This window comes from Pelophylax lessonae, assembly GCF_965119305.1.
Source record: "Pelophylax lessonae genome assembly, chromosome: 13".
Lineage (NCBI taxonomy): Eukaryota > Metazoa > Chordata > Amphibia > Anura > Ranidae > Pelophylax > Pelophylax lessonae.
Window position 1 is genome coordinate 203,848,008 of NC_138780.1, and position 27,076 is coordinate 203,875,083.

Here is a 27,076-nt window from a genome sequence, read left to right on the forward strand (position 1 = left end):
TGCTCCAGCAGGTATATTAGAGGGATAGTGTCACTGATGCATGCATCGTCCCGGCTCACCATCCTTATGGCCTCCTAAAATGGTAACAGGACAGTGCATGCATCCTTTATCAAAAGCCAATTGCGTGGCGAAAAAAAAAGCCAAGCTCACCTGAGCCTGTCCTTGTGCCATACTCACACAGGTACTCATTGATGGCCCTCTGTTGCGTCGGCAGCCGCTGCAGCATTGCCAATGTTGAGTTCCACCTGGTGGGCATGTCACAAATGAGGCGGTTGGTGTGCAGGTTGAATTCCCGTTGAATGTCAGATTGCCGAGCACTAGCATTGTATGAACGCCGGAAATGGCCACAGACTTTTCTGGCCCCTGATATGTAGATATGAAAGTATGGTCTATTCTGAACTGGCCGATAGATACTCAATTGGCATATATATATATATATATATATATATATATATATATATATATATATAGATAGATATCAATGCATGGTCTATACTGAACTGACCGAAGGATACTCTGTTGCCCTATATATATATGTAGATATCAAAGTATGATCTATACTGAACTAACCAATGGATTCTCAATCTCCCTATATATATATATACAGTATGTAGATATCAATGTATGGTCTATACAGAACTGACCGAAAGATACTCAAATGCCCTATATATATATATATATATATATATATATATATATATATATATATATATATATATATATGTAGATATCAAAGTATGGTCTATACTGAACTGACCAATAGATACTCAATTGCCCTATATATATATATATATATATATATATATATATATATATGCGCAGGGCTTTTTTTTCAGCTGGAACTTGGTGGAACTTAGTTCCACCACCTTTGGCTCAGGCTCTCTGCTCCCTGAAAAAGAGAGGTCTGGCTTCCTGTGTTTTCCAAGTGCAGCATGGGGACAAAGGAGATGCCGGTGCCTGGGGTGCAGTGTGAATGCTGGCACCCCCACTGGATGATCTCCCTTCAAGTGAGATAGGCAAAGCCATCTACAGTGTGAGGGGAGGTACTAGAGAGGAAGAGGGGTAAAAGTGAGATGTAGATGGGGATGCAGAGCTAAGCAGCTGTGGGAGGAGGCTGAACTCAGCACTCTGTGTGTAGCGCACCACTGAACTCTGCACTGTGAATGTAGCACACTCCCAAACTCTGCATGTAGCACATCCCAGAACTCTCCACTCTATGTATAACCCCACTGAACCCTGCACTCTGTACATAATGCACTCCTGGTATTTGATGCCCCTTTAAGACCCTCCCACTGTTAGTGAAATTTTGACCAGTTTGGGGAGGGGGTTTTGGAGGGGGTCGTGGTTGAGTTCCTGCACCTTTTTTCTGAGAAAAAAAGCCCTGTACTGTATAAGTGTAGATATCAATGTATGGTCTATACTGAACTGACCGATAGACACTCAATTGCCCTATATATATATATATGTTATATATATATATATATATATATATATATATATATGTAGCTATCAATGTAACAGACACCGCTGCCTGTAACGGACATTTATGGGCATCCCAAAAATGGGTTTAAGTTTATGGGCTGCCCGTAAATTAACGGACGGTTGGCAACACTGGCAGGGCAGTGATTGGGTGCTTCCTCCTCCTGTGCAGTAACTCCTGTATTCAAGTCTCTGAGTCTCTGAGCTCACCTTGCTTCACTTTCAGCCTGGAACCAGTGCAGGCATTCAGGACAGAGAGCGGGTTGGAGAAGATTCTGTTGGGGCTGAACACAGAAGTCCTCAGTTCAAAGCACTTCCAGGTTCAGAGCTATCAAACTCACAGCAAAAATATAATCTATAGAAGGAAATGAGAACTTTTGTCACAATCTGCTTTGGATTGTGATATGGGAGACTCTGCATAGCTAATGTATGTATCAAAACATTCACATGTCTGGGGTCCCTGTACTCACAATAAATAGAAAACATATTTAAAGTAGTATAAATTATACAAAATATGTTGAACATTAAACAAATACAATTATTTTTGCATTTTGCCTATATAGTTGGCTGTTTTAAAACTTTTATCCATGGTATTTTTAAAATCAAACTTGTTATGGAAGGCCTCATATATGTAAAAAAAAAAGTGCAAATCATTTGGTATAAAAATGAAATTTAAAAGTTTATTAGTAAACTAATGCATACCAATATTTAATAGTGATTTAGTTGGGTCGTAAAGGTGCTTATTGCCTCTGAGAATGAAAGAGTTAAAATTAGAATTTATAGGTTTTCTAGTAAGTAGTAAGTAGATGAGATTATGGGAGGTCATGCACAGGGAAACTGATCTTACTGCAATTATGAATCATATCTATAGTTAAAATATATATAATTATATAACTTAACACATATATATACCAGCGCTAACGTATGTGGTGTGTAAATAATCCGTGTGAAAAATGTAGTGAATATTTTTAGTGAGGTTGCTGCTCCTTTAAAGGGTGTAGTCTCTTTAAATCATATATATATATACAGTATGTGAAAAAAGGGCGCTCTAACTGTGACTCCTAGTATCAATATATATAATTTAAAAACAATTACATGAACTCATAGATATATACACAATACTTGAATGTCCAAAGTCAAAAATCAGTTTAAAAACGTCCATCATTACTGGTGATTTCACTCACCAGCTGCCATAGACTCCCTGTCAGGGGTGCAGGTCGAGCCTGACGAATAGAGAGAACTCTCATCTGATGAGGGGGCGAGGTCGCTCACCTGGATCCCGGATGGACACTAGCTAGGTACTCTGACAAGGCACAGGTTCCTCTGAGGTGCGGAATCTAAGTGCTAGCTTGTATTCACCAGGGCTCCTGATGGTAGGAATGGACTACGCTGCAAACTAGCACCAGGTCACGGTCCCCAGGATTAGTGATGGACGAACATCGGCCGGTGCAGTTCGCGAACGTCAGCCGCAAATTTTCTCAAATATCCTCAAACCGAAGGTTTGCGGCGGGCCCCATTTACTTTAATGGGAGGCAAACTTTAAACTTTAATATTTGCAGCCACAGAAGACTTACTAGCTGTTCAGAAATAGTCCCACCACATGGACAATGTCATAACTGAAGTATTGCAATTGGAAAAGTTGCTCTAAAACTTTTTTTTTTTTTTTTTGAAACAGCAAAAAACTTTTTTTTTTCTTCTAAATCAGCCAGAACTGACAGCAGCCGGTAAATACATGTGAAATACATATAGGGTCCATTCACACATCTGTAAAATGGATCTGCATCCATTCCACAATTTGGCAGAATCTTTACAGACCCATTGATTTCCAATTCCAGTCTGAAAAATTAGGCATTCACAGGATAAAGAAGTAAGTGTCGGCCATTCCAGGCCCCAAAAATTAGCCCACGTGCGTTTACCTGACAGCTAAGAACATTGTATTTTGTGGCTGAAGGTACATTAGGCATTCACAGGATAAATAAGTAAGTGTCGGCCTTAAAAGGCCTCAAAAATTAGCCCACATGGGTTTACCTGACAGCTAAGAACATTGTATTTTGTGGCTGAAGGTACATTAGGCATTCACAGGATAAATAAGTAAGTGTTGGCCTGTATAGGCCCCAAAAATTAGCCCATATGGGTTTACCTGACAGCTAAGTACATAGTATTTGGTGGCTGAAGGTACATTAGGCATTCACAGGATACAGAAGTAAGTGTCGGCCAGTATAGGCCCCAAAAATTAGCCCACATGGGTTTACCTGACAGCTAAGTACATAGTATTTGGTGGCTGAAGGTACATTAGGCATTCACAGGATACAGAAGTAAGTGTCGGCCAGTATAGGCCCCAAAAATTAGCCCACATGGGTTTACCTGACAGCTAAGAACGTAGTATTTGGATACTGGAGGTACATTAGGCATTCACAGGATACAGAAGTAAGTGTCGGCCAGTATAGGCCCCCGAAAATTAGCCCACATGGGTTTACCTGACAGCTAAGAACATTGTATTCTGTGGCTGGAGGTACATTAGGCATTCACAAGATACAGAAGTAAGTGTCGGCCAGTATAGGCCCCAAAAATTAGCCCACATGGGTTTACCTGACAGCTAAGAACGTAGTATTCTGTGGCTGAAGGTACATTAGGCATTCACAGGATAAATAAGTAAGTGTCGGCCATAAAAGGCCCCAAAAATTAGCCCACATGGGTTTACCTGAAAGCTAAGAAGGTAGTATTCTGTGGCTGAAGGTTCATTAGTCATTGACAGAAAAAATAATTGCCGGCCATGAAAGGACCCAAAAATTAGGCATTCAATGGACATGAAATGCCTTTTATGCCGCTGTATTTAGTGAAGACAAGGACCAGGAATTGTTGTGGTTGGATGGTGGTCTGGCAGATATTTGTGGCCTGTCATTAGGGATGGACGAACATCGTCCGGGGCGGTTTGCGAACGTCAGCCGCAAATTTTCTCAAAAGTCCGCGAACCGCAAGTTTGCGGCGGGCCCCGTTGACTTTAATGGGAGGCAAACTTTAAAAACCTTTAGGTCATATTTGCAGCCAGAAAAGACGTACTAGCTGTGCACAAATAGTCCCAGCACATTGACAATGTCATAACAGAAGTATTGCAATTGGAATAGTTGCCCTAAATTTTGTTTTTTGTTTTTACAGCAAAAATTTTTTTTTTTCATAATACATATAGGGTCCATTCACACATCTGTAAAATGGGTCCGCATCCATTCCACAATTTGGCGGAACCTTTTAAGACCCATTGATTTTCAATTCCAGTCTGAAAAAAAAGGCATTCACAGGATAAAGTAGTAAGTGTCGGCCATTCCAGGCCCCAAAAATTAGCACACATGCGTTTACCTGACAGCTAAGAACGTAGTATTCTGTGGCTGAAGGTACATTAGGCATTCACAGGATACAGAAGTAAGTGTCGGCCAGTATAGGTCCCAAAAATTAGCCCACATGGGTTTACCTGACAGCTAAGAATGTAGTATTTTGTGGCTGAAGGTAAATTAGGCATTCACAGGATAAAGAAGTAAGTGTCGGCCAATATTGGCCCCAAAAATTAGCCCACATGGGTTTACCTGACAGCTAATAACGTAGTATTCTGTGGCTGAAGGTACATTAGGCATTCACAGGATACAGAAGTAAGTGTCGGCCATTCCAGGCCCCAAAAATTAGCCCACATGGGTTTACCTGACAGCTAAGAACGTAGTATTTGATGGCTGGAGGTACATTAGGCATTCACAGGATACAGAAGTAAGTGTCGGCCAGTATAGGCCCCAAAAAATAGCCCACATGGGTTTACCTGACAGCTGAGAACGTAGTATTTGATGGCTGGAGGTACATTAGGCATTCACAGGTAACAGAAGTAAGTGTCAGCCATTCCAGGCCCCAAAAATTAGCCCACATGGGTTTAACTGACAGCTAAGAACGTAGTATTTGGTGGCTGAAGGTACATTAGGCATTCACAGGATAAAGAAGTAAGTGTCGGCCAGTATAGGCCCCAAAACGTAGCCCACAAGGGTTTACCTGACAGCTAAGAATGTAGTATTTGATGGCTGGAGGTACATTAGGCATTTACAGGATACAGTAGTAAGTTTCGGCCTGTATAGGCCCCAAAAAATTAGCTCACATGGGTTTAACTGACCGCTAAGAACGTAGTATTTGATGGCTGGAGGTGCATTCGGCATTCACAGTATACAGAAGTAAGTGTCGGCCTGTATAGGCCCCAAAAATTAGCCCACATGGGTTTAACTGACAGCTAAGAACGTAGTATTTGGTGGCTGGAGGTACATTAGGCATTCACAGAAAAAATAATTGTCGGCCCTGAAAGGCCCCAAAAATTTTCCATTCAATGGACATGAAATGCCTTTTATGCCGTTGTATGTAGCGAAGCCAAAGACCAGGAATTGCTGTGGGTGGATGGCGGTCTGGCGGATATTTGTGGCCTGGCATGAGGAATTTCAATGAAACATGGTCTACTGGTCACATGTGTTGAATTCCTCAGAGATCCATGCCTCATTCATTTTTATAAATGTGAGGTAGTCTACACTGTCATGAGCTAGGCGAATGCGCTTATCGGTCACTATCCCCCCTGCTGCGCTGAACGTTCTTTCGGGCAGGACACTTGACGGGGGGCAAGCCAACATTTCCATTGCAAATTGTGCAAGCTCGGGTCAGAGGTCAAGCATGCCCACCCAGTAGTCCATTGGTTCATCATTCCTCAGAGCGTCCACATCGGCAGTTAACCCGATGTAGTCGGACACCTGTTTGGACACTTTTTTTTACGCTCCAACATTTGGGCCACAGAAGCCTGACTTTTTCTAAGAACAACGTGACGACGACATCATGGAAGGTGGAGCTGAGGACAAATGTGAGGAGAGAGGAGAAGGAGAAGAGGCTGGACGGTGAGAGCCTAGAGTGTGGCTTTGTGGGTTCTGACGGTTTTGCTCCCACTGGGCTCGGTGATGGGAGTTCAGGTGCCTTCTTAAAGCGGTTGTCCCTAGGGGAGTGTTGGGCATACTTATGCGTTGACTGCAAAGGCTGCAGATGACAACACTGTTGTCAGCAACGGACACATTAAAAATAGCCCACACTGCGGAGCCATGTACCGGCGTCCTGAGAGCGCCAGATGTGACTGTACATGGTTGATGGCTCGCTCCTGATACATTTGCAGTCTGCTTTGCACCTCTTGTGCAATGCAAGTTCTGCCTGCCTCTCCTCCCTATCTGTAGGTCCGTTGTTGTAAAATTTTGTCGGACCCGTGAAAAAATCGGACCTCGTCACTTCCGGTGGACTGAGCATCACAAAACAGCTGATGGGAGTCGTCCGTGCGCATGCGCAGAAGAAATTTTTCGAGGTTTGGCAAAATTATAACAGAGAGCGGACAGCTGATTGAGAGGAGGCGGGGCTGAGGTGCGGCCGTAATAAATGCAGGGCTTAAGCGACTCCTTCTGTTTTATTATCTTTAGTAATTATCGTATTATTTATCCTTAGGATTTCATTACATTTAGTATTTCTTATTTTGTATTATAGAAATACTAAATGTTATTAAATCCTAAGGATGAATAATACGATAATTACTAAAGATAATAAAACAGAAGGAGTCGCTTAAGCCCTGCATCTATTACGGCCGCACCTCCATCCCGCCTCCTCTATTCAGCTCTGCAGATGAAGCGGCAGTGTCTTCCGTCCCACCTCAGCCCCGCCTTCTCTCAGTCAGCTGCCCACTATGTGTTATAATTTTACCAAACCAAGATAATGTCTTGTGCGCATGCGCACTTGAGACTCCATCAGCTGTTTCATGACGTAGGACAACCGGAAGTGACGAGTTCCGATTTTTTCATGGGTCCGAGGAAATTTTAGAACACCGTCTCTCTCTCTGAACTCCCCTCCTCTTCCTCTCGTGGGCACCCACGTGATGTCCATAGACACGTCATCATCCATGTCACCTTCCCCACCACTAGCAATCGAGATCTCGGAGTAGGCAGCAAAAGCTGGGACCAACCTCCTTGGGCTGATCTGGGTACTGTCGTCAGACTGCTGAGTAGCGGCTGTTGCTACCTCCTCTTCCTGATGTCAACAATGGCTGTGCATCTCAAATGTCTTGTGATGGATTGGAAAATAATTCCAGTGACTCAAGCGGAGGGTATGTGGTGGTGTTGGTGGTGTCTTTGGGGGTGCACACAGCAGAGAGTAAAGAGGGTGCAGATAGAGAGGATGAGGAGGGTGCAGAAGAGGAAGGCTGAGTGAGCCACTCAACCGCGTCTTGTGCATCCTTTGACGTAATTGAACGCGCCTTGTAAAACTTCACACTTTGGCTCCGGCCTACTGCTCCTGCCCTACCCCTACCACCCCTGCGTGTCTGCCTCTTCCTCTGTCTGTCATGTTTTTAAATTACCCTGTGACAAAAGTCTCTAGAGAATCGCAGTATATCTGAAAAAAAGGTATATAACACCCAGCTTTAATCTGTGGTATTGGGGGGGCCACAGGTTTATCACACCAGATCTACAAATAATTGGCCAGTAACTGTTGTCACTGTGTGTAGCAGAGTTAACACCACAAAAGAGGCCAAATTTTTGCAGGACTAAAATACACTCTTAGAAAATTATACTGTTAAATAACACCCCTCTTCAATATGTGGTATTGGGGGGCCACTGGTCTATCACACCAGTTGTTCAAAAAATTGGCCAGTGAGTTTGGCACTGTGTGTATCAGACTTAACACAGTAAAAGAGGCAATATTGTTGCAGGACACAAATACACTTGTAAAAGTATACTCAGATAACACCCCACTTCAATATGTGGTATTGGGGGGGGGCCACTGGTTTATCACACCAGTTGTTCAAAAAATTGGCCAGGGAGTTTGGCACTGTGTGTATCAGAGTTAACGCAGCAAAAGAGGCAATATTGTTGCAGGACACAAATACACTTATGGAAGTATTCTCAGATCACACCCCGCTTCAATCTGTGGTATTGGGGGGGCCACAGATTTAATACACCAGTTCTACAAATAATTGGCCAGTAACTATTGTCACTGTGTGTAGCAGAGTTAACATAGCAAAAGAGGCCGAATTTTTGCAGGACTAAAATGCACTCTTAGAAAAGTATTCTGTTAAATAACACCCCACTTCACTATGTGGTATTGGGGGGGGGGGGACTGGTCTATCACACCAGTTGTTCAAAAAATTGGCCAGTGAGTTTGGCACTGTGTGTATCAAACTTAACACAGCAAAAGAGGCAATATTGTTGCAGGACACAAATACACTTATGAAAGTATACTAAAATAACACCCCACTTCAATATGTGGTATTGGGGGGCCACTGGTTTATCACACCAGTTGTTCAAAAAATTGGCCAGGGAGTTTGGCACTCTGTGTATCAGAGTTAACGCAGCAAAAGAGGCAATATTGTTGCAGGACACAAATACACTTATGGAAGTATTCTCAGATAACACCCCGCTTCAATCTGTGGCATTGGGGGGCCACAGGTTATTACGCCAGTTCTACAAATAATTGGCCAGTGAGTTTGGCACTGTGTGTATCAGAGTTATTACAGCAAAAGAGGCAATATTGTTGCAGGACACAAATACACTTGTAAAAGTATACTCAGATAACACCCCACTTCAATATGTGGTATTGGGGGGCCACTGGTTTATCACACCAGTTGTTCAAAAATTGGCCAGTGAGTTTGGCACTGTGTGTATCAGAGTTAACACAGCAAAAGAGGCAATATTGTGTGATGTGAGTCTCGCGCTATCTAGAGGATTAGTAAATATATATATATATACATGAATGAACAACCCCTTAAAGCGGCATATACCCGTTCTGTGGATCAGACAGTGTATAAACAAATTTATGGAGGGGGGAGGTATCGCGCTTCAGGGAAAGCTAAAATGATTCTCATAAAATAGTGAAAAAATTGTATAGTGGTATTAAACTCAAAATTACCTCTGTGATGTGTACACAATCAATACAAAATCATAAAATTCTACACTTGAAATGGTGACCTAGAATAAATAAAACAATGGAGGTGTATATACTTCCAATATATTATAAAATCTATATAAAGTGCTCTTGTGCTGTTACCACAAAAAATATTAAACTTAGCTTTCAATTCATCAAAATAAAGGTGAATAAAGTGGCAAGTGCTTATTCAATCCACATAAATACACAGCAGGTACATAAAGTGCTTATAAGTGAATAAAAGTGCTTAGAGTGTCCAAATAATGTCCAAATAAATTAGCCCGCATAAGTGAAATTTCTTCTTTTTTCTTCACTGTTTAACCTCCACCTTTCACCAAGTGATAATAGGGGTGCTCTTTAATCTTTAGACCCCCTAGGGGTGTGCTAGCCGCTCACCTCAATATATAAGGAAATGCTCCTTATAATTATATGGCTCTCCTTTTCCACATCTCCTCTTAACCACTCCACAGACAGGGGATGAAAATGGCCTCTTATCTGAGTCGGGGTGAATCCTCACAAGATAATCCACGGTATCAATTATAAATGTCCAACTTGAGGGGTCATCTGACGGCTCCAAAGGCAACAAGCGAGTAGTATCAAGTTCTTCTAATCTTTCACTGGAACGGTCTATATCTATCACAGTCGAATGAATGAAGGTATCATTTTGCTCCCTTTGTGATGTTTTTTTATGTTCAGGTTTTCTTAATCTAGTTGCTTTTGGCGCAAAATTCCATTGCATAAATCCTTGACAATTCAGGCTCCTGGACTCCCAGTTCAACCAAGCTGGTTGACCTTGCCCCCTCACCGTCCATATGACTGCCCCGTCGACTTTCTCCCAGGAGCTGAAATCCCATTCGGCCAGATTTACCCTCTTTCTGAACGTGAGCTGGACGTCTTAAAAGACTATGTAGACGAAAGTATGAAGAAGGGGTTCATCCATCCCTCTACCTCTCCAGCAGGGGCAGGTATCTTCTTCGTAGAGAAGAAGGATCACACCCTCCGCCCTGCATAGATTATAGGGATTTAAAAAAAGTTACTATTAAAAAACGGTATTCCCTTCCTCTAGTCCCCAAAATCTTTCAGAGACACAGATCTGCCGTCCTGTTTACTAAGCTGGATCTTCATGGGGCATACAACTTGGTGCGCATCCGAGAGGGTGACGAATGGAAGACTGCTTTCCGCACTAGATTCGGACATTTCGAATACCTGGTAATGCCATTTGTCCTTTGTAATGCTCCTGCCACGTCCCATCACTTTGTGAACGACATCTTCAGGGATTGGTTGGATATCTTCGTAATCGTATACTTAGATGACATCCTAATCTTCTCAACATCCCTAGAGCAGCATCGAGAGCACGTTCGAAATGTCCTCGGTCGCCTCCGCCAGCATGGTCTCTACGCCAAGGCCGAGAAGTGCGTTTTTGAGCAGAACAGTATCCGGTTCTGGGGTTAATAATTTTCACAGATGGAATAGAGATGGATCCTCAGAAGGTCTCTGCAATTCTGGACTGGCCACCTCCATAAGACAAAAAGGGAGTACAGCGCTTCGTTGGCTTTGCCAATTTTTATAGGAGGTTCTTTAAGGGTTTCTCTAACATCATAGCCCCTATTACTCCCCTTACTAAGAAGCTCTCCTTGGTCTGATCCTCGTCATTCTTCTTGCAAAGATGAACATCGCTCTAAGTCGCATCACCTGCATTCCTCATCAAGGCCTGGCCCCCAGACAGAACAGGTTGTTGGGGTTGAGGCGCCCGAGTCCCCGATTCAAGGTCAATGTGTGACCGATGTTTCTCCCAGGCTGTGGGCGAAAGGGACAACACTGACTGGCTGGAGTCCTTAGCAAAGCGGGTCGTCAAGGACTCTCTAGTGGAATTGGGAGTCGGCCAGACTCAGAGCCCGGCTGTAAACCCTCCTTTTTCTCCCCTGGGAAGGGCACAATGTCAGGAGGAGTTTGGGTCTTCACAACCCAGTCATCCATCAGCAATGCTGTTGGAGAGTGACTCGGAAGCGGAAGATCCCTGTTTGGGATTTGATTTTGCTCTCGTCCCTCCCTTGGTCAGGGCAGTAAGAGAAACCCTGAATTGGGAAGATCCAGTGGTGTCCCCGCCAAAGCAAAAGAAGTACTTCAGACAGCTTAATAAGGAGCATCTCAACTTCCCCTTTATGGGTGAATTGGGCGAGGTCATTACTGACAAATGGAGCAGAGTGGAGAGGAAGAACTCTATGCTCACAAAGATGTCTAGACTTTACCCCATTAAGGAAAAAGAGGTGAAACACCTGGAATCCCCCCCTCCTGGTGGACGCAGCTGTAATGAGGCTGGTCAAGCATGTGACCCTTCCGTTAGAAGACACGGTCTCTTTTAAGGACTCTTTGGACAGACGAATGGATTCTGATCTTTGATCTCAAAAGAATCTATCTGATGGCTGGCATGGCCTATAAACCAGCCTTAGCTTTGGTCAAAATGTCCAAGGCTATGGAGTTGTGGTCGGGCAGGGTGGACGAATCCCTCCGGAGTGTTTCAGAGGAGGTCCCCAGAAGTTCTCCAATTCAGGAACTGAAGATAGCCTCGTCCTTTTTGGGGGAAGTTTCTATTGATCTGATCGCCTTCTGGCCAGGGTTATGCTGTCCTCAGTTACGGCTAAGCGGCCCTTTGGCTCCGGCCCTGGGTGGCCGATCTGGCCTCAAAGCAAGTTTGGTGCCATATTCCCTTTAAAGGATCTTCGGGAAAAAAAAATTGATGATGCCATAACCCAGGCCACGGGTGGCAAATCTGGGTTCCTTCCCCAAGATCGGCATCTTCTCAATCAGAAGAAAGTGCAGCCCAGAAGGCATGCCCCAGACGGTGCCAGGGAGGCACGTTCCTACAGGCCTGGCAGAGAATTTGGGGCGCAACTGGAGGTCAAGACGGTTCCGGAAACCATCAAAGAGTGTCCCCTCTGGTGACCGAGAAGCTACCAAGTCCTTTTGAGATTGGCCTTTCGACATGTCTGGGCGGCCTCGATCCGGGACTCTTGGACTGTAAGAGCAGCCTCATCCGGACACACCTGGACATTCGACAGGGCCCCCAAACTAAGGTTCTTCCCTACCTCTCTCAGAAGAAAAGTGTCAAATACTGCTGCCCTATGTGGAGTCCCTGGTGTCCCAAGGGGCCGTCGTTCCTGTACCAGAGCACGAGCGTAGACAGGGAATGTATTACCCTCTCTTAATGGTCCAGAAAAAGAATGGCTCTTGGAGACCCATCATCGACCTTACATATCTAAATCAGTCCATCAAAAAGGAGAGATTCAAGATGGAAAGGCTGTTATCTATCCAGCAGGCGGTCCAGCAAGCAGATTGGCTGGTGTCAATAGATCTAAAGGACGCCTATTTTCATGTCCCCGTTGCAGGGGATTTTCAAAAGTAACTCCGGTTTGCCATCGGCCACTCTCACCTGCAGTTCACTTGTCTCCCCTTCGGGCTTTCCACATCACTGCGGACCTTTTCAAAAGTCTTGTTGGCTGTCGTGGCCCTGTTGAGGATAAGAGGCATTCGGTTCCACCACTATTTAGACGACCTCCTCCTTTTGTCCCGGGACAGAGATCAGTTGGTGGAGCACCTGGGTCAAGTCGGTCCAACCTTCAGAGATTTGGGTGGCTCCTGAATTCGGAAAAGAGCCATCTAATGCCGACTCAGTCCCTTGTTTATCTTGAGGCCCTCTTTGATACAGCGAGAGCCACAATTTCCCTCCCCGAGTAGAAAATCCCAGTGTTCTGAGACAGGATACTCCGTGCTCTTCTCATCTCCAAGCTCGTCAGTGCCTGAGAATCGTCGGGACCATGGTTGCCACGGCCCCCATGGTGAAGTGGGCTCTGTGGAGAATGTGGCCCTTTCAGAGAGGTTTTCTCCAGCAATGGGACATATTTTATCTGGATCAGTCCATTTTTCTAACCCCTGCCATGAGGGCGAGTCTTCCGTGGTGGCTTCATTGGGAAAATCTCCTCAAATGACACTCCCTAGCCCCAGCCTCGTGGATCATTGTGACCTCTGATGCCAGCAATACGGGGTGGGGGTGCTCATTGTCTTTCGGAAGTAGCTCAGGGCAGGTGGAGCTTTTCCCCTTAGGGAGTAGTTTCAAATGTTTTGGAGCTCCGGGCAGCACTTCGAGCGCTCCAAGCATTCTGCCATCTGACAAAAGGTCCAGTGATGCTCAGAATGGACAATAAATCAGCAGTGGCATGCATAAGGAAGCAATGGGGAACACGCAGTTGGTCCCTGCTGCGAGAAGTGGAACCGATCATGTCTTGGGCACAGAAAAATTTGTCCGACCTGTCAGCGGTCTGTCCCTGGAGTCGAGAATGTTCAGGCAGACTTCTTCTCTCGTGTGAAGTTGGACAACGAGTGGTCTCTCCACAAAGAGGTCTTCAAGTGGATCTGACCCTGGGAGTCTCTCCAGAGGTCGACCTCTTTGCATCCCCCTGCAACTGCAAATTACAGAAGTATTACTTGAGATTCCGAGATCCCCAGGCCCTAGGAGTGCATGCCCTCACGGACCAATGGAGGTTCCGCAGAGCCTACACCTTCCTTCCAGTCCCAGTAATTCTCCAGTTTTTGCGGAGACTCAGGTCAGAAGCAGCAGACGCAGTGGCAGTAATACCATTCTGGCCCAACAGGCCATGGTTTCCTCTCCTGATGCTGCTCAGGGTCCGGGATCCGATTCCGCTACCCCTCAGGCCAGATCTGTTATCCCAGGGCTCCACGTTACATCCATGTCCAGCTCGGCTGCAACTGAAGGCCTGGTTTTTGAGAGGGGAAGGCTACAGGCCCTAGGTTGCCCTGAAGAAGCCATCCCCATGCTGTTAAGTGCTAGGCAGAGCTCAACTAACAAAGTCTACGAGAGGATCTGGTCCAGGTTCTCCTCGCATATGGCTGCTAGACCCAAACCTCAGTCCTCCCCCGAGGTCCAGGATGTTTTGAGCTTCCTGCAATCAGGTCTAGACCTGCTGCTCTCCGTCAGTTCACTCAGGGTTCAAGTGTCAGCCATTTCAGCTTTTACTGGGATCCCTTGGTCCAATCACTGCCTTGTCCAACAATTCTTTAAAGGAGCAGTAAGACTCAGGCCCCAGAAGAGGCCAAAATTCCCCAAATGGGGTTTTCTGCTGGTCCTCAACTTTCTCTCACAATGGATTCATGAACCAGCTGAGCCTCTTACATTTAAGGATCTTACTCTTGTGACTGTCTTCCTAGTAGCCATTACTTTAGCGAAGAGGGTCTCCGAGCTTGGGACCTTGGGCGCAAAGAAACCCTTCCTAACCTTTTTTCCAAACAGAGTAGTCCTAATCCATATGTTGGAGGCAAGACCAAAGGTTACTTAAGTATTTCATGAAAATCCGGAAATAGTCCTGCCTACCTTTAGGCAGGATGTAGGCTCCTCCGTCCATCCACTCGATGTTGGGAATTGTCTCAAACGGTACTTAGAGGCTAAGGCTCCCTTTTAGGCAATCCGAGTACTTGTTTGTCTCATTCAGTACTTGTTTGTCTCATTCAGAATAAGGGACTTCGTGCTTCTTCAAGATCTATCTCTTCCTGGATCACTCAGACCATCCAGTGGGCTTATAGGGCAAAGGGCTTGGTGTCTCCAGTGGCGGTTATGGCGCATTCGACTCGGAGTGTTTCCACCTCCTAGGCAGTTTCCAGACATGTTGCACCTGAAGTGATCTGTAGGGCGGCATCCTGGTCTTTCATCAATACATTTTTGTCACATTATTGTGTTGAGCCAGCGGCTCTATCTTCTGTTAATTTTGGTTTACAAATCCTGTCGGTCGACAGAGTTAATTAAACTTTTGTTCAGCATCTGCCCAACCTGGTGTGTACGGCGAGTTATTTCCCGATACGTATGCTGCCATGGGGTCTGTCAGGAAACTGGAAAATTGTTATCAAATACTTACCGTAATTTTCCTTTCCTGATGGACTCCATGGCAGCAGGAGTCCCCTCCCAGTTCCCAAGTAGGCTAGTTACAGAACAAGGGTGTTGAACAGGAGCAAAGATTTATGGGAGTGGGTGTCCTATAGGGTAGGATTGGAGGCAGGACTAGCCCGATATGTATGCTGCCATGGAGTCCATCAGGAAAGGAAAATTACGGTAAGTATTTGATAACAATTTTCCAGTTTTCAGTGACTGTCTATGACATTGCATGCTTTGTACACTCAACCTGGTGTGTCAGAGGGGTTGACGTTTTTTAAAGAGGTAAAGAAGAGAGGACTATGTATAGTTTCTTTTTTATTTTATTGTATTTTGCACATATCACAGTGCTGCATATTTTGTATGTTTGATTTGAAGGATTTGATATATTGCCTTTTGCCAGCAGCTGTATACGTTTGGTTTAGACCTCACTTCCCAGTTTTTTCAGTAAAGAACAGAGAACCCATCCTAACCAGTGGCTGATATGGGGGAAGCACTATATATGTTTTGATTTTCGAAGTTTTTTTTAAAGCGATCTGATATAAATGATTCCAATAAAGATAAATGAGTTCCATTCATGTAGAGAATAGTTACATTCATTCCTGGGGGAGAAATTCATTTTCTTCTGATAACATTCTTCTCTTCTTCTTCTACAGTTTGGATGGTAATCACCTGACAGACAGTTCCTGCCCCCACCTGGCATCTGGAATAAGAAATAATAAGACACTGAGGACACTGATCCTGTCTGGGAACAATCTGGAGGGTCCTCATTTCAGGGATGTGATGGAAGCTCTGACAACAAGCCGGATAGAGGAATTACAGTGAGTATAACAGGACTGACTGAGACAATCATATTCTGGGACAGTTTTATAGCTAAACCACATAAATTATATAGAAATATGATAATGTAATCAAATTCCATCTTTAGGCTCCATACATATCCAATCTCAGACAGTTTTTGAATTCTTGGATCTTATCACACTCTGTTATCAACTATGAAATAATCTTTTCTTAACCCCTTCTCACCCACCGTCTATATACTGTATAATGGTCCATCTAGCTTGTTCCCAGTGCTGAGGGAAGGACATTTAAACTCTACAGCTACACCCCCCTCTGGGGATTGATTGGATCTTTATGGGGGCTTCAGACTGCTTTGGGGGGGGGGGGCTGGATAATTTGATCAGTAATCTCTCTTGGTGGTACTTGGTTAACCCTTTCCTGGCCATCACAGCTATAGAGGTGCAGTGAATAGATGAAAAGAAATCTGCAGCCACGGGTTTGCTTTTATTTGTGCTGCAGTATGTTTAAATTCATATAGAAGTGATCTGAGTGGTTGGACAGTCACCTGACCATTTATACACGTGTGTGTTTAGAGATGGGCCAAATGACCCCCCGTACGGTTCGCGGCAAAATTATTGAACATTGCAAAAGTTCTGAACCAAATATTAAACGCCATTGAAGTCTATAGGACCGAAACTGAAAAAAAAATCAAGTGTCCATTTTGAAGGCTTATATGCAAGTAATTGGGCACACAATGGTTATGGGGAGTCCAGGTACTGCCCTGGGGGACATGTATCAATGATAAAAAAAAGTTTGTACTAAACATTATTTTTAAATGAGCAGCGATTTACTGATGTTTAAAGTGAAACCATAAAAATGAGAAATAACAATAAAAATGAAATGTTCCTTTAAATATGGTTCCTGGGGGCTCCCCTTAGTCTGCCTGTAAAGTGGAACATCTGTACCATGTATAGAACCTGCTGCAGCAATAGCAATGACCTTTATAAAGCAAATAAAAATACATTTTTCCTGCAAGCTTTTTTTTTTATAAATAATGGTTTGGGGAGCCAGTCTGTATGATGAGGCTACAATTTAGTGCGCTGGGAACAAGATTAGAGATTTTTTGTATAAAATCTGGTGTCTCTTTCGCAGACTTTGGATAGAAGTAACATGTGCGAAAGATATTGGGCTTTGGGTGTCAGTGCCTTCACACCATAACCCTATAGAGGTGCTCTTGATATAAGCAAGAATTGGCCTTGCTGTTAAAAATGTAAATGATATGCACCTGTCAAACAGATGTAGAAAAACTGGTCTTTGGGTGTTAATTGTGCCCATGAAACCTACACCAAAAAATTTCTTCCAGATAAAATCAACACCCACAAAGCTAGGCTGCCTAGTCTTTCAGAGATTTGAGATTTAGAAAACACTTAATCAGCGACATCGGCATCAGGGGCTTGATAGCTGCTGCTAATCCAGGACTTATTCATTTTGATAAATGTCAGCTGCTCCACTGAGTCTTTGAACAGACATGCTCTCTTATCTGTTAAAAAACCTCCAGCAGCACTGAATGCCCATTAGGAAAGCATGCCGGATGCAGGACAGCCCAGCAGCTCAATTGCATACTGGGCAAGTTCTGGCCAGTAGTCTATTCTCATGACCCAGTAATCCAGTGGATCATCAACTGGAAAGTGTTCCATGTCTGTTTTTGCCCCTAGATAATCCCCCACCATATGATGCACATGCTGCCAATGGGATATGAAAGCTGACAGCTCTGGGCGCCGAGGTCTAAAAAAATGTTTGAAATGCATCACTTAGGTGGCCCCCTTCTCCAACTCTCCTCTCTTTACCAACAGAAGCCTCAAAACTATGTTTTCCACCAGACTGTAACCTACCAGAGTGGGGAAAGTCATTACATAAACTCCTTTTTAAGGTGTACTCAAGAAATTCTATCTTCTGCTCCCACTGTGGGGACAGGATGAGTTCCAAGACGTTCCCCTTGTAATGGTAGTCAAGGAGGGTTGCCAACCAATAGTGATCCTTCTCTTTGATGCCACGTATTCTCGAGAATAAGGGAAGAATGAGGGAGCCCATGCACCAGAAGTTTGCGGAGGCATGAGAAACAGACTCCTCAGGGCCACTGAGGATTACAGTATCTGGAACTGCCTCCTCCCAGCCATGTACTACTACCAAGGGTTCTGTGGATGGAAAACAATCTGTTAAGGGTTGTTTTATGTCTTGTCCTGCTTCAATGCATCCAAAACTGGAAGAATCCCCCTTCTCTTCCTCCTCCTCCTCCCTCTCATCTTGTGTGTTCTGTGGTGTGGCAAGAATGGTGCCTGCATAAAGCAGGCCTTGAGAGGAAAGGAAGTCCTTCTTTTCCTCCCGCTGCTCCGCCTCAAGTGCCCTATCCATAATGCCATGCAGAGTCTGCTCCAGCAGAAACACAACAGGGATTGTCACGGCTCACCATCCTCGTCGCCTCCTCAAATGGTGACAGTACAGTGCATGCATCCTTTATCATCAGCCATTGGCATAGGGAAAAAAAGCTGAGCCAACCTGAGCCTGTTTCTGTGCCATATTCACACAGGTACTTGCCCTCTGCTGCATGTGCAGCCATTGCAGCATTGTCCAGTTCCACCTGGTGGGCATGTCACAAATCTTGCAGTTTACGGGCATGTTCAATTCCTGCTGAATTTCAGCCAACTGAGCACTGGCTTTGTATGACCGCCTGAAATGGTTACAGACTCTTCTGGCCTGCTTTAGCAGATCTTCCAACCCCGGGGTACCTATTTAAGAAATGCTGCACTGCCAAATTCATGTGTCAACTTTTCCTGTCTAAGGGCTGACGAGAGGTTTGTGCCATTCCTGCCTCCAGCTTGTGTGGCGTGAACCACCTCTGAGCCTGCCCCTGCAGAGCTGCAAGAATCTCTGCTCCAATTTGGCTCCTGTCCCCTAGACAGACCAGCTGAAGCACTGCATGGCACCTTTTAGCCTGACTCATTGTATAGCCCCTTGAACGTTTAGGGGGTTCTTGTGGTTCATAGGGCAATTCAGCAGAGGAGGGCATGAAGGAGGAGGAGGAAAATGGGGTGGAGCTGACAAATATCGCATCATCACCACTAGGGATGAGCTTCGAGTTCTTCGACTCGAACATCGGGCGTTCGTGTGTTTGCTGAACACAGGAACAAATGGGGCCGTTCGCGTTAAATTCCCCCCGCCGCTGCCCCCGAAAAATTGTTTCACTTTAAGCATCATTAAAATCACTGCTCCTGTAAAAACAATCGTTTTTAAAAAATATTTTTGCATTGGTACATGTCCCCCAGGGCAGTACCCCGACCCCATACACTTTTTTTGGGCAATAACTTGCACTTAAGCCTTTAAAATTAGGACTTTTGATTTTTCATGTTCGAGTCCCATAGACTTTAATGGAGTTTGCATGTTTCAAACAAACTTTTTCCCCGTTCGCGGTGTTCTGGTGCAAACCAAACCGGGGGTGTTCGGCTCATCACTAATCACCACTAGCTGTATGGAGAGGTGGCTTCACAAGATGCAGCGCGGAGTCCTGTCCTGCATAATTTCAAGTTGCAAGCAGAGTTACCCAGTGTGCTGTGAACTAAATATATTGTCCCTGACCATGCTTGCTGGATCACGTGTCAGCACTAACGTGGACTTTGCGGCTGACTGCCTTGACCAACAATGCCATAACATTGCCTTCCACGTGATGGTATAGAGCTGGAATGGCCTTGCATGAAAAGAAATACTGACTGGCAACTCGCAATTGTGGTACAGCACATTCTGCAAGTTCACAGAAGGGGGCAGAATCCACCCAACGGGTCTGGTATGGACTTGAGGGGGGAACCCACGCCTGTTTTTCCTTTGTTTTTTCAATATTTTTAAATATGTTTTATGCATGCTACAGATGCGCCACTTTGCAGACACATTAATTGGACTCGCCAGGCACTATATTTAAAGGAATTTTTCATTATTGTTGCACTTTAAGCAACTAAAATCACTGCTTCTGAAATCGATAGTTTTGAACATTTTTTTTTTTTATTGATGCATGTCCCCCCATACCCCTTTTATGGTCTAATACTTGCATATACGCCTTTTCCTGTTCAGGTCTTATAGACCTAAATGGGGTTCGCCGCTCGGGTGAGAACTGCCTGCTACCTGCTGCATACCCATCAAGGGGGTGTTCTGCCCATCCTTACCTGTCAATGGAGGCTGCTGAGAGGTCATGAGATATAGCAGGGAATTAGCAGGAGTAAACTGGAAAAGTGAAGAGGAGCAGAATTGCGTCCCTTTTGTGTGGCTTTTAGGTGCTTTTGCCAATGGGCTGAGTGGTGGGAGGTTAAATGACTTGTCAAGCATGTGGTGCCCAGATGGCTGGTGTTTTTGCCAGGCTTTATGTGCTTGAGTTAAGGTTTGCAAATTGCAACAGTGTGATCGGCTGCACATGTGCTAAAAAGGGCCTAAACAGCCGAGCTGTGGGTAGTGGGCCAAGAGATAACAGCTCCACAATCTGGTGGAAGAGTGGCTGCTCTCTACGTTTTCATGATGGCTGCCTCGTTGGGGTTGTGTCTCACCCTTACTTTCCTCCTTTGCTCTATCTGGTAACCAAGTTACGTCAGTGACCTCATCATCATCATCTCCTCTACCCTCATTACCACTGGAGACAACTTGGCAATACATTGCAGCTGGGGGAACATGACTGCCAATTTGTTGTTTACCAGTGTTCTCCCCTCTCTGCAGGCTCTTGTTCCTATCTTCCTCAACCTCAGAACCAACATCTGAATCAAGTAATGGCTGTGCATCGTCAAGAAGCAAGTGGCTGAAACTGTGTTCAAATAACTCAGCTGACTCCTCTATGCCTGATGCTGGGGCTATGGCAGGAGTAGCTGTGGACAAGAAGGCAGAATACGCCACTCTGGCAGCTGCAGTGAAATGTGCACTAGTCTCTGCTTGGGTGACGGAGGATGAGGAGGATGAGGATGGTTTAGTAAGACAGTCCACAATATCACACTGCAAAGCCAATAAATCAATGCGCTACCAAATTACAATGAAGGTAAGGCAAATAAAGATAAAAATAAACACTTTATTCTAGAATATAGCAGCCGATACCTGTAGTGTCACCACATGCAATAAGAATAGTATAAATGCAATGGCAATAAATAAATGGCGCTAAAACAGTGTAGAGAACATTGAGTAAAATATAGCAATAATAAGTGTATATTAGTTATAAAATGCTCTAGTGCGTAAACTCATATAAGTGCATGTGCAAACAATCATAATAAAACAGATTAGACAGTGTGAAAGTGAGTGTGCAAAAAGAATATGATTAATAATGCACACTATCTGACAAGTGAAATGATGAATTGTTGTCCCAAAAAAAATATATATATTAAAACCAAAAAAAGTAGGCAAATGTCCAAAAATATAATGTGCAATAGTGATAAAAAGAGTCAGTTTATTCCGTGCATACAGTGATCCAAAAATTGTAGTGACAACGGTGCAGTATTCCAACAACCGGTATCCAACATTAAGTGCAATGGCCGCTTACCTTAAGGCAAAATATCATATCGTGTTCACAAGAGACAATCGTTGGTTGAGGGGATTCACACCATTGTAGACAATTCTCCACCCATATAAAATAAAATGGGGTCTCCATAGTGTAGTAAGTAAAGTAATGATGACTTGATCCACTTGCCTACTAGGCACCTAAACCCCCTTCCTGCCCAGGCCAATTTTCAGCTTTCAGTGCTGTCATACTTTGAATGACAATTGCGCGGTCATGCAACACTATACCCAAATTAAATTATCTTTTTTTTTTTCTCACACAAATAGAGCTTTCCTTTGGTGATATTTAATCACTACCGGGGGTTTTTATTGTTTGCCAAACAAAAAAAGACTGAAAATTTTGAAAAAAAAAACCAAAGCAGTTTTTATAGTTTGTTATAAAATTTTACAAACCGGTAATTTTTCACCTTCATTGATGTGCGCTGATGAGGCGGCACTGGTGGGCACTAATGGGCGGCACTGAAGGGCACTGATAGGTGGCCCTGAAGGGCACCAATAGGTGGCACTGATAGGTTGCACTCATGAGCACTGATAGGCACTGACAGGTTGCAGTAATGGGCACTGATGGGCACTTGTAGGTGTCACTAATAGGCAGCACTGATGATGAGGCACTGACTGACAGCACTGATAGGTGGCAGTAATGGGCACTGATAGGTGTCACTGATGGGCACTGGTAGGTGTCACTGATAGGCAGCACTGATGATGATGCACGGACTGACAGCACTTATAGGCACTGATGGGCACGAATAGGCACTGGTAGGTGTCACTGATAGGCAGCACTGATGATGATGCACGGACTGACAGCACGTATAGGCACTGATAAGTGGCACTGAACTGATGGGCATGAATAGGCACTGGTAGGTGTCACTGATAGGCAGCACTGATGATGAGGCACTGATTGACACCACTGATAGGTGGCAGTAATGGGCACTGATAGGTGTCACTGATGGGCACTGGTAGGTGTCACTGATAGGCAGCACTGATGATGATGCTCGGACTGACAGCACTTATAGGCACTGATGGGCACGAATAGGCACTGGTAGGTGTCACTGATAGGCAGCACTGATGATGATGCACGGACTGACAGCACTTATAGGCACTGATAAGTGGCACTGATGGGCATGAATAGGCACTGGTAGGTGTCACTGATAGGCAGCACTGATGATGAGGCACTGATTGACACCACTGATAGGCACTGATAATAGCACTGGTGGGCATTGATAGGTGGCTCTGGTTGGCACAGATGAGACAGCAGTTACTTTATCTCTCTGGGACAGATGTCCCTCTGACAGCAGCTGGTGATCAGCTTTTTTTTTTCTACTCACGCTATTAGCGTGAGGAAAAAAAAGCAGATTACTGGCTCTGTTTATATCATGTGATCAGCTGTCATTGGTTGACAGCTGATCACGTGGTAAGGAGTCAGCTATCATTGACTTGCTGATCACAGAGCGAGTCCCACATGCCCCGCAGGGAATGCACAGGCAGTTCATGCACGGGAGGACGTAAATGGATGCCCTGCCGGCAATTTAGGCCCACGCTGTAGCCGTCTTTCGGCTATAGCATGGGCATGAAGAGGTTAATAAGAAAAATAGTAACCTACAGTAACGTTGACATGTAAAAATGTAACAGAAGACCGGACTGAGGGGTCCCAGGATTGAAACAGTGAGGAAATTCCGAACCTACTCCAAGTTCGGAATTTCCTCGCTGTTTCAATCCGGGGATCCATCGGTCCGGTCTTCTGTTACATTTGTACATGTCAACGTTACTGTAAGCTAATGTTTTTTTTATTATAGTCATTACTTTACTAACTACACTATGGAGACTCCATGTTATTTTATACAGTATGAGCAGAGAATTGTCTACAATGGTGTGAATCCCCTTAACCAATGATTGTCTCTTGTGAACACGATATGATATTTTGCCTTAAGGTAAGCGGCCATTGCACTTAATGTTGGATACCGGTTGTTGGAAGACTGCACCGTTGTCACTACAATTTTTAGATCACTGTATGCACGGAATAAACTGACTCTTTTCATCACTATTGCACATTATATTTTTGGACATGTGTGCCTACACTTGTTTTTGGATTTTAATATATATATATTTTTGGGACTACGATTCATCATTTCACTTGTGCATTATTAATCATGTTCTTTTTGCACACTCACTTTCACACTGTCTAATCTGTTTTATTATAATTGTTTGCACATGCACTTACTATATATGAGTTTACGCATAAGTGCATTTTATACCTAATATACATTTATTATTGCTATATTTACCTCAATGTTCTCCACACTGTTATAGCACCATTCCATATTGCATTTATACCTCACTGCAAATGGCCGCTAAGGGAGGCATATTTTTAAAGTGTGGGGTGAGACTAAGAGCAATGAGCCATGATTGGATAGAGTCATCAAGACAGTGTCCTATCATTGCTCTGACAGTGCAATGCCTAACAAATAGTCAAACGCCCTGACAATTTGAATGTTTGGCCTGAACTCATGCTCGGGCCAAACTGTTTGTCCATCTCTAGTGTGTGGGCAGGTGATCAGGTGCTCCCACCCCCTGTGCAGTAACCCAAAATACAAGACCCTGGGCTCACCTTGCTCCACTTTCCACCTGTGACTGCTGGAAGCATTTAGGTTGGAGAGCAGGTGGGTTGGAACCCAAAAAGTCCTCATCTCTGAGCTCTTCTGGGTTCAAAGTTGTCAAAATCCTAGCACTGATGTTGGCTATACAAGCAGATCAGAACACTCTCTCCCAATCTACTCTAGAATGTGATATGAGAGAATTTAGGGATCTAATAGACCCCTGATGTGTCTATAAAGAATACCTGTTGTCAGTGGCGGCTGTTGCTCAGTGGCTGGGGATGTTCTCAAAATAAGGCCAAGGTGACTCAGCAAGATTCTCCAAAGTTGTCCAATGGCAAGGTTATGCAAAGAAAACAGAGCGCACCATAGTGTAAAACCATAGATTTTAATATAAAATAAAGGAGAGCAACTTACAGACATAAAGATGAAAATGCGTAGGGTTTGAATGAGCCGCCGGCCGGTCGGCTCTTCCGCCCGTCCTCAGACTCGTAGTGGTGACGTCAGCACGCCGCGACTGACGTACGTTTCGTCAGATGTGACGTTCTCAAGGTATGGGCGGTGTGCTGAAGACACCGCTTAAATGCACTACCAATAGGACTTGCGCCCCATGTGACCTCCCAGGGCAGATCCAGCCGCCATCTTGGAATTGGTAAAGACTACAGTAATGCCCTTACTTCATCGTCCGAGCGATAACGCTACAAAAACGACTTACAAGGGGAACCATACATACATATAAATATACAGGGACATCGTGTAAACCCAAAATTAAATTGGCAAATCAGGACATACACTATAACCCCGAAGGCGGAAATAAATTAATAGTCCATCGGGTTCAGTTATAGCACCACCTGCTGGTACTTCAATATAGCCTACTTTATGCCAAACTATATAGGTCTTCTGTTACAAAATGGTCCTCGGTCACATGAGGCATAGTCCCAATTATTAAAAATGACACATGTTCAAGTAATGACATATATACCATGTGTCTAACAAGATGCAATAAATTAATATCCTAAAACATCACAGCATTTGAAGTTAAAAACATTTTAAATTTTTTTTTTAAATTAGTTAAAATCATAACAAACAGTAACAATTTACATACTACATTGACAGCAATGACCCTATAGGGAGGGAGAAGGGGGGGGGGGGAAGGGAAAGAGGAAAAAGGGGAGGGAAAAGGGGGGGAGAGGGAGGGGGGAAGAAGTTAAGGGAAGCAAATGAAACGAAAAACAAAAGGGGAATAAGAACCCCACCCAGGGGAGAAAAGTTATATCCCCTTACGCTGTTTATTTATTTATTTATAATCCCAGGAGTGCATCTCCATAGCAGTTTCATTTAAGCGAATATTTCCAAAAGAGTATAGAAATAACAAATCCTATAAGAAAAAATATAAAAAGGATGTAAAAAGTACTTGTTCCAAGGAGTGCTGCTCCAAGGTGGGTGGCATGGCATGGTGATTACACAAAGCAATGAGTGTGTGTAGTCAGTAGCCTTTGAAGATCAGGGATGAATCGATAGATGGATGAGTAGATGGATGGATGGATCAGAGCGTTCCGCAGCTAAGACACATCAAGCAGAATAGCTGGGTGGATGGAACGATGACTAGATGGACTAATAGATGGACTAAGGCACTTCAGATCAGGGAGGATCCTCAGGAGCATAAAAAGCATAGATAGCCAAAGTGCAGGGGTTGGTGAACCCATAGTAGCATTTATTACAATCACATATCCACACTTACATAAAAACAATAGAAGTGCTGCTTGAACATGGAGGGAACACAATGTCTGTTGTAGGTGGAAACCAGTGTCTGCAGAGCGGCAGCAGCTGTCACACACCTAGGGAGCCGGGCTCACTGGGAACATGGAACAGCGGCGACGTCTACGGCCATTCTCGATGATTGTGTAAGGCACAGGAATGTGAGAAGAGGCCGTGTACAGCGCGTTTCAGAGGCCCCTCCTTCTGTGCCTGCCACGATCACCGAGGACAGCCGTAGACGCCGCCACTGTTCTATCTTCCAGGCAGGTCTGGTTTCTTAGCTGTGTGACAGCTGTGGCCACTCTGCTCACTCTCTCGCACTCACCCAGGGGCCCCACTACATTTCTCCCGTGATTCCAAGGCTAGGTACTCTGTGCCGCAAGTCCAGTTCCAGAATTCAGGGAGCCAGTTGCTAGTGAAGGGGACAAGCACAGCACCCCTTCACTACCAGAGTAACCGTCACCCTACGCCAAGTCATCCATTCCCTGGCTGGTTGGATGCTTTTAGCAACAATACATGTACGGATGTCCCTAGCAATAGCAACATAGCCTACATTAGACAGCAAACTACATGCTTGCCTAAAATGTACTGTGAGAGAGCAAAAGAAGGAAGGTATTTGGCGCTGCCTGAGTGTAAATAAGTATAGTTGGTGTGGGCGGTAAATGTACACAAATCAAATAAATCGCAATAAATCATAAAAATGCAGCATAGTAAATATCACATAATAATAAATTGTGACTAACTAAAGTGACATAGTGCCAAAGTGCAAGGTGGGTGAACCCCAAGCAAAAAAAGGGTCACAACGTGACGGATAATCCTATGAGATGAAACAACCAAAAACTCTATGGTGGCTATGGTTTGCCAATAAGTGTAAGAACACTATAACAGTGACAAAGTGCACAAGTGCAAATTGAAGTGAGCCCCAAACAAAAAGGGGGAATGATATAACAAAGTTCAAAAAAATGACATATATAAATATAAAAAGTATATATAA

The 27,076-nt window shown here is 44.4% G+C and overlaps 2 protein-coding genes across 2 annotated transcripts in view; one reads left to right on the top strand and one right to left on the bottom strand.

The window, feature by feature from the left end:
- The window catches only part of LOC309569498 (NACHT, LRR and PYD domains-containing protein 12-like), a 1,417,729-nt gene that overhangs the window by 993,843 nt on the left and 396,810 nt on the right, over nucleotides 1-27,076 (bottom strand). The gene's annotated exons all lie outside the window — the stretch shown is intronic.
- The window catches only part of LOC309569499 (NACHT, LRR and PYD domains-containing protein 12-like), a 362,685-nt gene that overhangs the window by 317,838 nt on the left and 17,771 nt on the right, over nucleotides 1-27,076 (top strand). Inside the window, exon 10 of the mRNA XM_082275359.1 lies at nucleotides 16,033-16,197. Within this exon, the coding sequence (XP_082131485.1) occupies nucleotides 16,033-16,197 (165 nt within the window). The remainder of the gene's footprint in view (nucleotides 1-16,032; nucleotides 16,198-27,076) is intronic.